This window comes from Mixophyes fleayi, chromosome 11 (assembly GCF_038048845.1).
Source record: "Mixophyes fleayi isolate aMixFle1 chromosome 11, aMixFle1.hap1, whole genome shotgun sequence".
Lineage (NCBI taxonomy): Eukaryota > Metazoa > Chordata > Amphibia > Anura > Limnodynastidae > Mixophyes > Mixophyes fleayi.
In genome coordinates, this window is record NC_134412.1 from 1,933,252 (window position 1) to 1,950,120 (window position 16,869).

Below are 16,869 nucleotides of genomic sequence, written 5' to 3' on the forward strand. Positions count from 1 at the left end.
GCCTGAGTCATGGCTGCGATATTCCGCTATATCTGCTGTGCACGTTTATCAGATCCCCTCCGGTTATTACGATTTACCGACGTCTAAGTGACAGGTGACAAGTAAAATACTTATTATCAGTACAACAACGACACCACCCCAGTATCTGATATCCAATATATTCTACATGACTATCTCTCATCCCACGTGGTAGGATTATATGTCCTGTTCATCTATAGAATCTGTACTAAAGAATCTCCTATTGTCAGGGCAGCAGAGGTATTCTCACCTGCCCCGGGGCAGTTAGGATTCATTTACTACTTCGTCAGGCGGCAACAGTGGAACCGAAAACCCAGATCTGTGGGTGAAAATTGTTAAAAAAATAAAATATATATAAACAATATGTTAAAACCTGATTTCATAAAAAGACTTGAGATGGCGATAACAGCATCGGTATTACGGTGGCAACAGTATAACTGTGACACCTGTTACATGTCTTACCGTCATACCGCCGGTGCTAACCGTCATACCGCCGGTGCTAACCGTCATACCGCCGGTGCTAACCCTTTCATGTATTGGGTGATATGGAAAATAAAGCTTTACACCCATTGAGGGCCTATATCTTGTATCTAACATATATATAACGTATATATAGAAATATAACTATAACTATATATTAGCAGTCACCCTTTCGCGTACACAACGTACCGCCAATGCGGATTTCGCCCTGTGTTAAATCAGCTTATATGTCACAGTCGTCGGTGCGCCGGTAACGGGCCAGTCCTGGCTGATTAGGAGCGTCTGGTAATTAGCGACATCTGTAGCGCAGAGTAACTCCGGCAGGGCGGACTGGTCGGTGGCTTCAGGAGGCCGCTGAATGTACTTTTCGAGCTTTTAAAAAAAATAAGTTACATTATATGTAACCCCCCCAAGTGGCAGCAGAAAGTGGGGGCAGCGTGGCCCCTCCTCCGGGACCACCTTCCGTAATGTGGCCACAGATCTAATGATCCCTCCTCCTACCTCTGTAGCTGCAGGCTTCATACAGCAGAGGTCACATGAGACGTGTCACATGACAGGGGCCCTCCAATGTGTGCAGAGGGAGGAGCCTTCCACAGCAGGAGGAGCCAGGTAAGTGTAATGGGGGGGTGGGGCTAACGGAAGATAAGGTGACGGGACCTATAATTTAATACTGTTGTAAGTTGTTTGGGGCTATCAATCGAATGTGGGGCTATTAAATGTGAATATTATTTAATGCCGGGATGGGCTGTGGGAAATGGTTATATTACGTAAATGCTATTAATCTATTGCTGGGGCTGTTTGAAGGGAGGTAGATCTATTTATTAAATAGGAAAACTATTAATTTAATGTCACGGCTGGTTGGAGGGAAATAGATCTATTTATCAAATGTATTACTTTAATGTTGGGGCTGGAGAGAGGCCTAGTTATAAAACATGGGTGCTATTGATTTTACACCGGGGCAGGTTGGAGTTTTCTAAATTTCATGTATCCTTTTATTTTTTCAAATAGGGCCCCAACATTCCAGGATCCAGACAACCAGCATCTGATCTAAAGTCACCAGCAACCACAGGTGATGACAGTGACAAGAACAGGTAGAAGAGAGCAGGACAGTCTGCCAACTGTCCTGAATCTGGTGGGACAGTACCGAATTTGGGTGACTGTCTCACTTAGTCAGGATTTGGTCCGACAACAAGGACAGCTGGGAGGTATGTCCCACTTCACAACGTACTACTCATGAAGGCAGAGCTGTGTGCACCTAACAGTTTTACCTGTGTATTTGCTTAAAATGTATCTAAAATGATAACCTCCCTGTCCTAAGTGTCCCGGGCCCCACAGAGCCTTATTCCAGCTCTGATGATACTTTAGTGGTTCTTGCATTGATTCCATTCCTTTGATTCCATGCCTTCTACCTTGCACTGGTCTCATCTTCAGATCACTTTGTTGAACATATGGCCCCATTGCACTGACAATATTAATAATCCTGCCTCCTTTGCACTTACTATATCACCAGCAAACCCTTGAATAGCTCTTCCTGTCACTTATGCCATTGTCTGCAAACCCTTCCTGCACTGCAATTAATTCAAACCACCCCCAATCACTGGGCACATTTAAGGCCCATACACAATGGTTACAAAAGAAGTGTTTTCCTGCCTATTCTATTTGATCTTTGTAGTGATCGCATCTGGACGGCCATTTATAATAAGGATTATTTTTAATGCATTTTTTAAACACACAGTACACATTTATATACTGGAAGAGAGAAACTTGACTGGTAGTTTGCATCTCAGGATGTCAGGAGAAGAAACACAAGACTGGCAGCCGTTTCCCTGCATTGCTTTAGAGATAACCCACTGTGTTAAGTCTTCACATCTAGGGTTTCCTAAATGTTACTATAACTAAATTCCAGTACTTCTAAATCCCGCCTACTTTTGTGTTGGCCCCACCTACAGTTGTTTTGATCCTGCCCACATGAGGCCACTTCAGGGGTTTTTAAGTTCCCAATCCACCCCTGAACTCTGGTAACAGCACCATGACCCTACAGATAGAGGAGGCAATGACATTACGCGGGTTCTTCTATAGAATAAGAGATACCCTGATCCAGAAGATAATCTGCCTGTAACGTGGAATAAACCTCGTTCTATTCTCCTTGTTCCCGTGGGGACCGGAGGCCGCTATCTCTGTAAGATTATAGAGCTCTTTACACACTGAGCAGGTGCAGAGGTGTCACGTATGTGATTTTACTCATTTAACAATCAGACTTCCCGGTGTTTAGAGACGGGAGAGATTCCAGGTACTGAACGGTGTTCGGGCGCAAATTTAAGACCGGTAGCCAGGGGCAGGCTGGGGGGCCGGACCCTTAGTGGTCTTCCTAAATTACTGGATGCGATGCGGCGCCGCATGCACGTGATGTAACATAATGTGCACACCCGGTGGTGTAGCAGCAGGAAGGAAACTGCCGACCGCTAGTCCTCAACCGTAACCAAATTAACTTAAAATTTGAATTTCCCTGCGCCCCATTACAGCTTTGCACCCTGGGTGGTTGTCACTCTGGTATAGCGCTGCCTCCCGGGAGGTAAGCGAGTGCCACCCGCCTGTGTCCAGGGTCTCTTGTTGGCATTATACTTAGTGACAAAGTAGTGGACATACGGTGAAAGATTTCCCAGCATAATTGGTGCCCAGGCAGGTCTGTGGCCTCCTCACTACACGTGGACAGGTCTGTGGCCTCCTCGCTCCTCAATACACATGGACAGGTCTGTGGCCTCCTCGCTCTTGGCTACACGTTGACATGTCTGTGGCCTCCTTGATACACGTGGACAGGTCTGTGGCCTCCTCATGGACAGGTCCGTGGCCTCCTCGATACACATGGACAGGTCTGTGGCCTCCGCGCTCCTCGTGGACAAGTCTGTGGCCTCCTCACTACACATAGATGGGGAGAGGGCGCACACTTTTGTCATTGGAGTTAAGGAATGTCCAGGCTCTCCCTTGTAGAGAGATAAGGAGGTCTGCTTGATATAGGAGGCTGTATAAAAGGGGGACACGGAGAAAAACAGGGACATTTGTGTACTCTGATAAGTAGGGGGATCCTCTATATCAGTTTTATTGGGTTTTTATTTAATCACCCGGAGTGTAATTAGAAATTGTGATTAAACCAATGAAAATGACATAGAAGAAAATTTTAAACCCCTACCCCCCCTCATACCCTTACTGGGTATTACTGACATGTTCAATATGTCCTCACATAAACACACAGCAACAACTCCCCCAGTCCATCTATGTCCAGGAAAACTAATAATCCCCGGTCACCCGTCATATTAACCGGAGCTTATGTAAATCCTGTATGTTCCCTCTGTACTGTATAAATTGATATACGAGCCATACTGCGTGTTACACGGAAAGATTACATGTGTCAGACACTAAGCGTTATCTACAGCTCGCTGAGGGAATAACTGTGTCTAATAGACCATTATAAACTACAAGGACAAATTATATGGTGACATTGCTGTGCGGAACTTGAAGAAAACATTTTAGTTACTGTTAATTAGGAAATTGAATTCATAAAGAAGCGGAATAATTATTTGTAATATTCTCCAAGCAGTGAAATCATTTATATCAATTCTATTCTTTGTTTTTAAATGTATTAGTCAGAGGTCAGAAATCTGTATAATGTCCTGTGAGATAACTCTGCGGATCAGAAAAAGAAATTAGCGGTATGTTTTTAAAGACAAAGGGGCTGACGCGGGGTGAGAACTACACCTACTAGTTTGGGTGAAATCGCTCTGCGCATTCCCAGCCCACAGTGTTACGACAGAAACCCACGTACCTTCGCGATGCTCACAGCTTAAATCGGATGCTGCCCGTTCTCTGGTGTACTCTGGGCACAGTGCAGTTTTATGCAAAATATGGCACATATCGGCATTATCCTTAATGAATCAGGACCATTGGGGTTTACTGTGTTGTTGTTTAAGCAAACGATAAATGTTTTCATGTAGCAGAGACTGGGAGCTGTTCCTCCTGTGTTGGAGGTATTAATGTGGCAAACAAAAGAAATGTTTCTAAACATGGGCATAAGAGTGACGTGTGCCTGGTGCGGTCCTACAGGTATCTTGCGGCAGCTGCAGCATTTTTATTGCGCCATTGCAACCAACACTGCGTCAGCCCCAGTGTGACGCTGCGTCATTGTGAATAATGGTGACAGGCGGCACGTTGTGCATTCATAGAGCGGATCCATGGTAGTGTGACAGCCACCCGCCATTATACCGCCTACACCATAAACAGAGGACAGACGCTGCGTTCCTGGAACACCCTAAAGCAGATTTACATCAGGAGATAGCATGGGGTGACGCTTAGAGGGTCGTGTAAGGGTGAAAACCTGGCTCCAATTTACACAAAAATCCAATAGACCCTTTAAATCAATTTTTTACATGAGAACATTAAACCTCTGAAATAAGCAGCTAGAAGTGAGTCCCTGACACCCTCCAGCCTCTCATTCTACACCCGGTACTGACGGACGACGCATGGAAAGGAGAAGGTTCCTTTCTGCCTCGCTGGTTATCGCTCCCGGGGTTTTTGGACCCACGACAGCCGGTGACTCCTTGTTTCTAGACATAACAGAGAACATGGTGGCCGCGTCCGACGCCTTTCTGCTCACATAATATTCCTACAGGTTGGCGGCTCCGTTCATGTAACGTGAGGTTTTAAACTTGTTTCCAGAGACCGCAGAACATTGTTTTTGCTATTAATTACTCCTCGTCTCACTGCACCAATTCCCCCAGTCTGAGCCTCTCATCCGAGCAACGCTGCTCTAAGACACAGTTATTAACTTCTTATAAACACATTTATTCCTGGTGAATAGCGACTTCCCAGTGAGATAAAGGTTAGTCAGACCAGTCCTAGCCCTTAATCAGGATATAATGCACGGGTGATGCTGATATAAGTGTGGTATAGCTGATTCCTGGTTCTATAACCTACAAAAAGCAATATATAAGAAATAGACGCTATGAATGTGATACAGATACTGTTTCATGCCATAAGGGATCCCGCACCTCTGTAAATATCCTTATCCAGAGTCTGCTGGAGCTAAGGGTCTTATTCGCTGGCTAAGGGTCTATTTATGACGTTCTGGAGTTACGGCTGTTTTTCTGTAGCCGCTTTATCACCTAAATAGGGACAGTAATTGGTGCGGAACTTCAAAACCCATCAGGCCTGATTCACTAAGACACCTAAATCCAGCATACGCAGGTCCGTGTCCAACTACTAGCGGATCTGAAGATACGTCTGGTGATGAATACGTCTAACAGACAATACACCGCAGGACACGTCCGATATATATGTGGAATAGAAAGTACCAGCAGAACGCACACAAAAATAATACAATTAATGTCACCTGTTAATAATATAATCATAAATGAAAAAACATAAAAACATTTTATATTTCTCCATGAAATACATTTGTTAGGATGTTATTAATGTCTACTGTACATAAAATACATTGTTACAGCTGCTCCTGATTGTAGACACATGTTCTAGCTGTATACACATGTTCTAGCTGTATACACATGTTCTAGCTGTATACACAGCCGTCATCACTAGTAATCAGCACTTACACCTGACCTGCTTGGTGCAGTGATACAACAGAAAATCACGTAACTAAGAGATGCCCAAAGCTTGAATCAGACGCCCTTACTGTACACTGACTACGTGCATACACTCAGTCCCCTCCCTCTCTTTTCCGCCATTGAGATCATAGGCTGTGTAAGTGGTGTCATAAATGTGCAAACATAAATTGCGTTCTTTGGCGTATGGTTCGGTTTTGCACGTGCACAGCGTGAAAAAACACCAAATACACCACATAAATTAACTTACATTTCTTAATGAATCAGGACCATCATGTCAGTGGTCAATAGACAGAACAGAGAGCATGCTGGGAAGGTTTTGTAATGTATAAACACGAGTTAGTTCACTGATCTTTTATAGTGTATAACATCATAATAACACTCTTATACTAAGAGTGGATATATTTAATGGCAGATTCTTGTTAGGTAGTTTGGAGGAGGCGATGGAAAGGTGAATACAGATAGGACGGAGCCAGTTCTGGCTCCCCAATATCAAAGACATGGAATAAACGTAATCCTCCACAATGATATTTGCTCATAATAATGACACATGATTCAGAACAAAAGATTCTGTTGTGTATAACACGACTCCACGTTCTCAGCCCCCGCAAACACAGAAACTGCCAAACACTGAGAATAGCTGTTTTATTCCTTACATCTCCCCTCCCTGGTGACAGCGTCAGCAGAGGACACTCCGCAGTGCACCTCGATTTGTGGAAATATGGGCGTATTGGTTTGTGGAGCAAAATGGCTCTGAAAGATTTGTCCAGAATGAAGACGCTCTTTCTGAAGGTTAGAGTATTAACCTGATGCTCCTTATAAGTGGGTGTAGGGGAACATTTGTTGGTGTATTACCCCTCCACAAAAGGATCTTAATTCTGCCCAGGTCAGAGATGGTGGAAATCTCTTCATAAAAAAAACAGGTCTTTTAAGTCTCCGGAACCAAGGATCCTCTCAGGGGTCTCCAGAACCCAATGCTCCTCTCAGTGGTCTCTATAACCCAAGACTCCTCTCAGGGGTCTCCAGAACCCAAGGCCCATCTCAGGGGTCTCCAGAACCCAAGGCTCCTCTCAGGGGTCTCCAGAACCCAAGGCTCCTCTCAGGGGTCTCCAGAACCCAAGACTCCTCTCAGGGGTCTCCAGAACCCAAGACTCCTCTCAGGGGTCTCCAGAACCCAAGACTCCTCAGTGGTCTCCAGAACCCAATGCTCCTCTCAGTGGTCTCTATAACCCAAGACTCCTCTCAGGGGTCTCCAGAACCCAAGGCTCCTCTCAGGGGTCTCCAGAACCCAAGACTCCTCTCAGGTTTCTCCAGTACCCAAGGTTTCTCTCAGGGGTCCCCATAACTCAAGACTCCTCTCAGTGGTCTGCAGAACCCAAGACACCTCTGAGTGGTCTCCAGAACCCAAGGCTTCTCTCAGGGGTCTCTATAACCCAAGGCTCCTCTCAGGGGTCTCCACATCCCAAGACTCCTCTCAGGGGTATCCAGAACCCAAGACTCCTCTCAGAGGTCCCAAGAGCCCAATGATCCTCTAAGGGGGCCACAAAATCCAAGGCTCAATGCAGAGAGCTAAAAGATCTAAGGCTCTAACCTGGGTATCCAGACCACATGACACTGCTTTTTCCCCAAAACTAAAGTGTCAGCGGAGGAATACCAGAGGAACCATTATGTCTGTCCCCCAGCTGTGCACACTCTCCTGAAGCTGGTTCCGATCCTGAGGCACATTCACAATCACATTTTTTTAATAAAAAGTTGTTAGGATTTGCAAAGTGTAAACTATCCCCAACACTAATCCTACAGTAATCCTCCACCCCAGGCAAAACTCCCAAAAATAATTGTGTTTTACGTGTCCAGGTGACAGCGACCTGACGTGACCTCTCCAACCATTGCTCACAAGTAGCAGATATAATCCAGGAATTACACCACACAGAGCAGAATGAAAACACAGTGGTGATGAATTAAATCATATTTTAGCTGACAGTAACATTAAATACAAATCAATGTAAAATGCTGCTGTTCTCTCTTCAGAACCAGTGACAAAAGACAGACAGGAGTCTTAATACGGCCACAGGGGCTGCAGAGCATCATGGGAGTCACTATTACATCATATGACCTTTATCATATAGCAGAGATATTACATGATCTGCTTCTTACTTTAATGATCATTTAATAAATGATGGAGATTAATCTGAGAGAGGTTATTAATCAGCGGCTGGGAGAGCAGGAATACCATCAGATGACGTACGAGAGACTACTGGACACATAGGAGGGATCTACCGGGGGTGGGGGTCCGTCCAGTAATAACAAAAGACCATAGCTCTAATAATGAAATAAGAGATTATATAACTCACCGAAGGCGTCTGTGGGAGACAACTGTCTGATCCACCCTATGAACAAGAGAAGAAAATAAGTGGAGGGGGGGCTACAAACACCTACCGGATAACAACACCTCAATGTAAATCAAGCAATCCCCAAATTATCACATACTAGGGTTGTCAGGTTAGAGTATGATATGCTGCTTATTGTAGTGTATAATATACGGGTCTTGTAGAGTATAATGTGCTGGTCAGTGTAGAGTATAATGTGCTGGTCAGTGTAGAGTATAATGTGTGGTCAGTGTAGAGTATAATGTGCTGGTCAGTGTAGAGTATAATGTGCTGGTCAGTGTAGAGTATAATGTGCGGTCAGTGTAGAGTATAATGTGTGGTCAGTGTAGAGTATAATGTGTGGTCAGTGTAGAGTATAATGTGCGGTCAGTGTAGAGTATAATGTGCGGTCAGTGTAGAGTATAATGTGCGGTCAGTGTAGAGTATAATGTGTGGTCAGTGTAGAGTATAATGTGCCGGTCAGTGTAGAGTATAATGTGTGGTCAGTGTAGAGTATAATGTGCGGTCAGTGTAGAGTATAATGTGCTGGTCAGTGTAGAGTATAATGTGTGGTCAGTGTAGAGTATAATGTGTGGTCAGTGTAGAGTATAATGTGTGGTCAGTGTAGAGTATAATGTGTGGTCAGTGTAGAGTATAATGTGTGGTCAGTGTAGAGTATAATGTGTGGTCAGTGTAGAGTATAATGTGTGGTCAGTGTAGAGTATAATGTGCGGTCAGTGTAGAGTATAATGTGCGGTCAGTGTAGAGTATAATGTGCGGTCAGTGTAGAGTATAATGTGCGGTCAGTGTAGAGTATAATGTGTGGTCAGTGTAGAGTATAATGTGTGGTCAGTGTAGAGTATAATGTGCGGTCAGTGTAGAGTATAATGTGCGGTCAGTGTAGAGTATAATGTGCGGTCAGTGTAGAGTATAATGTGCGGCCAGTGTAGAGTATAATGTGCGGCCAGTGTAGAGTATAATGTGCGGTCAGTGTAGAGTATAATGTGCGGTCAGTGTAGAGTATAATGTGCGGTCAGTGTAGAGTATAATGTGTGGTCAGTGTAGAGTATAATGTGCGGTCAGTGTAGAGTATAATGTGCGGTCAGTGTAGAGTATAATGTGCGGTCAGTGTAGAGTATAATGTGCGGTCAGTGTAGAGTATAATGTGCGGTCAGTGTAGAGTATAATGTGCGGTCAGTGTAGAGTATAATGTGCGGTCAGTGTAGAGTATAATGTGCGGTCAGTGTAGAGTATAATGTGCGGTCAGTGTAGAGTATAATGTGCGGTCAGTGTAGAGTATAATGTGCGGTCAGTGTAGAGTATAATGTGCTGGTCAGTGTAGAGTATAATGTGTGGTCAGTGTAGAGTATAATGTGCTGGTCAGTGTAGAGTATAATGTGTGGTCAGTGTAGAGTATAATGTGTGGTCAGTGTAGAGTATAATGTGTGGTCAGTGTAGAGTATAATATGCGGTCAGTGTAGAGTATAATGTGCTGGTCAGTGTAGAGTATAATGTGCTGGTTAGTGTAGAGTATAATGTGCGGTCAGTGTAGAGTATAATGTGCGGTCAGTGTAGAGTATAATGTGCGGTCAGTGTAGAGTATAATGTGTGGTCAGTGTAGAGTATAATGTGTGGTCAGTGTAGAGTATAATGTGCGGTCAGTGTAGAGTATAATGTGTGGTCAGTGTAGAATATAATGTGCGGTCAGTGTAGAGTATAATAAGCTGGTTAGTGTAGAGTATAATGTGCGGTCAGTGTAGAGTATAATGTGCGGTCAGTGTAGAGTATAATGTGCGGTCAGTGTAGAGTATAATGTGCGGTCAGTGTAGAGTATAATGTGCTGGTTAGTGTAGAGTATAATGTACCGGTCAGTGTAGAGTATAATGTGCGGTCAGTGTAGAGTATAATGTGCGGTCAGTGTAGAGTATAATGTGCGGTCAGTGTAGAGTATAATGTGCGGTCAGTGTAGAGTATAATGTGCTGGTTAGTGTAGAGTATAATGTACCGGTCAGTGTAGAGTATAATGTGCTGGTTAGTGTAGAGTATAATGTACCGGTCAGTGTAGAGTATAATGTGCTGGTCAGTGTAGAGTATAATGTACCGGTCAGTGTAGAGTATAATGTGCTGGTCAGTGTAGAGTATAATGTACCGGTCAGTGTAGAGTATAATGTGTGGTCAGTGTAGAGTATAATGTGTAGTCAGTGTAGAGTATAATGTGCTGGTCAGTGTAGAGTATAATGTGCTGGTCAGTGTAGAGTATAATGTGCTGGTCAGTGTAGAGTATAATGTGCCGGTCAGTGTAGAGTATAATGTGCTGGTCAGTGTAGAGTATAATGTACCGGTCAGTGTAGAGTATAATGTGCCGGTCAGTGTAGAGTATAATGTGCGGTCAGTGTAGAGTATAATGTACCGGTCAGTGTAGAGTATAATGTGCTGGTTAGTGTAGAGTATAATGTGCGGTCAGTGTAGAGTATAATGTGCGGTCAGTGTAGAGTATAATGTGCTGGTCAGTGTAGAGTATAATGTGCTGGTCAGTGTAGAGTATAATGTGCTGGTCAGTGTAGAGTATAATGTGCGGTCAGTGTAGAGTATAATGTGCGGTCAGTGTAGAGTATAATGTGCGGTCAGTGTAGAGTATAATGTGCGGTCAGTGTAGAGTATAATGTGCCGGTCAGTGTAGAGTATAATGTGCCGGTCAGTGTAGAGTATAATGTGCTGGTCAGTGTAGAGTATAATGTGTGGTCAGTGTAGAGTATAATGTGTGGTCAGTGTAGAGTATAATGTGCGGTCAGTGTAGAGTATAATGTGCGGTCAGTGTAGAGTATAATGTGCGGTCAGTGTAGAGTATAATGTGCGGTCAGTGTAGAGTATAATGTACCGGTCAGTGTAGAGTATAATGTGTGGTCAGTGTAGAGTATAATGTGCGGTCAGTGTAGAGTATAATGTGCGGTCAGTGTAGAGTATAATGTGCGGTCAGTGTAGAGTATAATGTGCTGGTCAGTGTAGAGTATAATGTACCGGTCAGTGTAGAGTATAATGTGCTGGTTAGTGTAGAGTATAATGTACCGGTCAGTGTAGAGTATAATATAATATAGTGTTACTTCAAGAGAAGGAGCAAAGCCTAAAAGATGATCTATTACTGTTACACTATGTAATTCCTGTGCATGGTCTTATGTTTCAATGACTTCTAACTACCCCCCCCCCCCCCCACTCCTCCACCTGATAAGATTTACATAAATGATAAAAAAAATTAACCAGCAGACAGTGAGCAGATTAGACTGAACAATCAGATATATTCTCATGCTACATTCTGTGTTTCAAACCCTGGGAGCCTCCTGGGTCGGCCGACTTAGGAAAAATATGACTGGTTTAGCAGACAAAATGATCCGGTAGCTGTATATTTACAGCACAAAGACCGCACACAAGACTTGAAAGACGCAGGTGGAGAATAATGATTTATAAATAGTGATACTATTGATACATTTATATGGCGTGTGCAGTGTTTTATATACGTCATCTCCTCCTTATATCTCTTATTAGACCTCTGTGACATCGTCTCTGCTCACTCCCTATAAATGTCAGCCAGTGTCTGCGCACAGCGCACAGTCGTTTCTGATGCCGGAGGATTTGCATAATGAGATGAGTATCCAGGCAACTAATGTACTTGGGATCTAACTTTACCTTCCATTACGATATTTGATGCAATAAACAGCCCGGTATGAATTGACTGAGATTAAATTTGCAGCAAGAATTCTCTCCGAAATGATGAGAACGCAAACTGCGCCCCCTTCCTCTTCTATCTCTCCCTATAGTGTACAGGACTGTCAGAAAGGGGTAGGAGAAATGCAGGATCTGTCCTCTGAGCAATCCTTATTTCATTACTGTCCTGCATTAACCTCTATTACAGTAGGCGCCAACTGGCGTTTCAATAACACGTAAAATACACATGGTGATAAATTTTACCCCCAACAATGGCCTCCTGGGGATCAGGACAAGGGGTTATGGTCAGAAGAGCAATGCCACCCCCATCCCCTCCGCTAACGACCATAATATGGCAGCGTACACCTGAGACAGGTGAGCAGGGACAAGCCAGGACTGTAAGCGGCCATGATGATGTGTGCCAGCGTGTTGTTTATACAGAGAGTTTATGTCTGATTGTCTGCTGTATTATTCCTACATTACTGCCAGGAGAACAGTCTACCAATCAACTGAGGTCAACGACTTGGGGCAAGGGACAGACTTTCTGAAAAGCATGGCAGCATCCCACAAGCAACAGGAAAATGTTTTTGATCGGACGAAAGAGAGCTATTAACCCTCTGCTGTTTAATGTCTACCACAAAAACATATCAGGAAATGTTATATGCCCGAGTTCTGGTCATTCCTCTCCATTACCCGTAGGTTTCACAGAAGCTCCCCCCCTTAGCCCCCAACTCCCCCCAGACTCACATCTCTGCTGATCCGCCACCCCGGCATGTCTGCGATGTCTCTGTCAGCTCGGCCCGGGGACAGCACTGACAGTGGTGTAATTATGTCAGGAAAGTGAAGGAATGTCCTGTGGTGAACGCACAACTCCTGCCCTACTTTCCTAAGCACGGCCCTAATGTGCAGAGAGAGAGAGCTAAGCCCAGTGTGCCCGCTGTGGGCTCATTATATACTACAGTCACATCTCACCCGCCTGGGCTGTAATCTCTGTCTATAGTCTGCACTATCCTCCATACTGCTCAGTATAGATACAGCGTCTCCTCATCCTCTGTACAACACGGTGTAATCTCTGTATATGTACCATGTCTATAGTCTGCACTATCCTCCATACTGCTCAGTATAGATACAGCGTCTCCTCCTCCTCTGTATAACATGGTGTAATCTCTGTATCTGTACCATGTCTATAGTCTGCACTATCCTCCATACTGCTCAGTATAGATACAGCGTCTCCTCATCCTCTGTATAACATGGTGTAATCTCTGTATCTGTACCATGTCTATAGTCTGCACTATCCTCCATACTGCTCAGTATAGATACAGCATCTCCTCATCCTCTGTATAACACAGTGTAATCTCTGTATCTGTACCATGTCTATAGTCTGCACTATCCTCCATACTGCTCAGTATAGATACAGCGTCTCCTCATCCTCTGTATAACACGGTGTAATCTCTGTATCTGTACCATGTCTATAGTCTGCACTATCCTCCATACTGCTCAGTATAGATACAGCGTCTCCTCATCCTCTGTACAACACGGTGTAATCTCTGTATCTGTACCATGTCTATAGTCTGCACTATCCTCCATACTGCTCAGTATAGATACAGCGTCTCCTCATCCTCTGTATAACATGGTGTAATCTCTGTATCTGTACCATGTCTATAGTCTGCACTATCCTCCATACTGCTCAGTATAGATACAGCATCTCCTCATCCTCTGTATAACACAGTGTAATCTCTGTATCTGTACCATGTCTATAGTCTGCACTATCCTCCATACTGCTCAGTATAGATACAGCGTCTCCTCATCCTCTGTATAACACAGTGTAATCTCTGTATCTGTACCATGTCTATAGTCTGCACTATCCTCCATACTGCTCAGTATAGATACAGCATCTCCTCATCCTCTGTATAACATGGTGTAATCTCTGTATCTGTACCATGTCTATAGTCTGCACTATCCTCCATACTGCTCAGTATAGATACAGCATCTCCTCATCCTCTGTATAACATGGTGTAATCTCTGTATCTGTACCATGTCTATAGTCTGCACTATCCTCCATACTGCTCAGTATAGATACAGCATCTCCTCATCCTCTGTATAACATGGTGTAATCTCTGTATCTGTACCATGTCTATAGTCTGCACTATCCTCCATACTGCTCAGTATAGATACAGCGTCTCCTCCTCTGTATAACACAGTGTAATCTCTGTATCTGTACCATGTCTATAGTCTGCACTATCCTCCATACTGCTCAGTATAGATACAGCATCTCCTCATCCTCTGTATAACACAGTGTAATCTCTGTATCTGTACCATGTCTATAGTCTGCACTATCCTCCATACTGCTCAGTATAGATACAGCGTCTCCTCATCCTCTGTATAACACAGTGTAATCTCTGTATCTGTACCATGTCTATAGTCTGCACTATCCTCCATACTGCTTAGTATAGATACAGCGTCTCCTCCTCCTCTGTATAACATGGTGTAATCTCTGTATCTGTACCATGTCTATAGTCTGCACTATCCTCCTTACTGCTCAGTATAGATACAGCGTCTCCTCATCCTCTGTATAACACAGTGTAATCTCTGTATCTGTACCATGTCTATAGTCTGCACTATCCTCCATACTGTTTAGTATAGATACAGCGTCTCCTCATCCTCTGTATAACACGGTGTAATCTCTGTATCTGTACCATGTCTATAGTCTGCATTATCCTCCATACTGCTCAGTATAGATACAGCGTCTCCTCATCCTCTGTATAACACGGTGTAATCTCTGTATCTGTACCATGTCTATAGTCTGCACTATCCTCCATACTGCTCAGTATAGATACAGCGTCTCCTCATCCTCTGTATAACACGGTGTAATCTCTGTATCTGTATCATGTCTATAGTCTGCACTATCCTCCATACTGCTCAGTATAGATACAGCGTCTCCTCATCCTCCGCTATAGGACAAGATTTTGGGGAACAATCACCGCACACAGAGCTGACATCAGGGGCGGATTGGCCATAGACCTTACAGGGAAGTTTCCCGGTAGGCCGATGCCTAATGAGACCACCTGGAGGCCACCTCAGATTTTTCCGGGGGGCGCGTTTGGATGCGGCGGGGGGAGGCACGTACAGGAAAGCAATCTAAAATATTGGTGTTCAGTGGGCAGCAACAGGCAGCCAATTGCTAGGCTCCCACGGTGCTGTTCGGCAGACAGGAAGTCTGACTTCACTTCCTGTCTGCCTGATGTGAGAAGAGACGCTGCTCAGAGCAACTGAAGGTAAGTGAGGGGGGCTTAGTATAATATACTATACTAAGGAGGGGTCCTATACTATACTAAGGGGGGGTCCTATACTATACTAAGGGGGGCTTAGTATAATATACTATACTAAGGAGGGGTCCTATACTATACTAAGGGGGACTACCTATACTATGCTATACTAAGGGGGCTACCTATACTATACTATACTAAGGGGGGCTGCCTATACTATACTAAGGGGAGCTACCTATACTATACTAAGGTGGGTTACCTATACTATACTAAGGGGGACTATCTATACTATACTAAGGGGGGCTACCTATACTATACTATACTAAGGGGGACTATCTATACTATACTAAGGGGAGCTACCTATACTTTACTATACTAAGGGGGGGTCCCATACTATACTAAGGGGGACTACCTATACTATACTATACTAAGGGGGGGGGTCCCATACTATACTAAGGGGGGACTACCTATACTATACTATACTAAGGGGGGGGTCCCATACTATACTAAGGGGGACTACCTATACTATGCTATACTAAGGGGGGCTACCTATACTATACTATACTAAGGGGGACTACCTATACTATACTAAGGGGGGCTACCTATACTATGCTATACTAAGGGGGGCTACCTATACTATACTATACTAAGGGGGACTACCTATACTATACTAAGGGGGGCTACCTATACTATACTATACTAAGGGGGGCTACCTATACTATACTAAGGGGGGCTGCCTATACTATACTAAGGGGAGCTACCTATACTATACTAAGGTGGGTTACCTATACTATACTAAGGGGGACTATCTATACTATACTATACTAAGGGGGGCTACCTATACTATGCTATACTAAGGGGGGCTACCTATACTATACTATACTAAGGGGGACTACCTATACTATACTAAGGGGGGCTACCTATACTATACTATACTAAGGGGGGCTACCTATACTATACTATACTAAGGGGGGCTGCCTATACTATACTAAGGGGAGCTACCTATACTATACTAAGGTGGGTTACCTATACTATACTAAGGGGGACTATCTATACTATACTATACTATACTAAGGGGGGCTACCTATACTATACTAAGGGGAGCTACCTATACTATACTAAGGGGGGCTACCTATACTATACTATACTAAGGGGAGCTACCTATACTATACTAAGGTGGTCTACCTATACTATACTAAGGGGGACTATCTATACTATACTAAGGGGGAGCTACCTATACTATACTAAGGTGGGTTACCTATACTATACTAAGGGGGACTATCTATACTATACTAAGGGGAGCTACCTATACTTTACTATACTAAGGGGGGGTCCCATACTATACTAAGGGGGACTACCTATACTATACTATACTAAGGGGGGGGGGGGGTCCCATACTATACTAAGGGGGACTACCTATACTATACT

At 44.0% G+C, this 16,869-nt stretch overlaps 1 protein-coding gene across 11 annotated transcripts in view; it reads right to left on the reverse strand.

Moving 5' to 3' along the window:
* Positions 1–16,869, reverse strand: part of RAP1GAP (RAP1 GTPase activating protein) — a 122,949-nt gene that overhangs the window by 79,315 nt on the left and 26,765 nt on the right. For 9 of the 11 annotated variants that reach the window (XM_075191377.1, XM_075191376.1, XM_075191364.1 and 6 more), the window contains exon 2: positions 8,462–8,497. The exons of 1 other annotated variant lie outside the window; for it this stretch is intronic. Coding sequence is in view for 7 of the 10 variants with exons in the window: in XM_075191364.1 (XP_075047465.1) it covers positions 8,462–8,497 (36 nt within the window). In the remaining 3 variants the exon portion in view is untranslated. Of the gene's footprint in view, positions 1–8,461; positions 8,498–12,922; positions 12,952–16,869 lie in introns of those variants that run through there. One more of the 11 variants, XM_075191365.1, reaches the window with a different exon arrangement.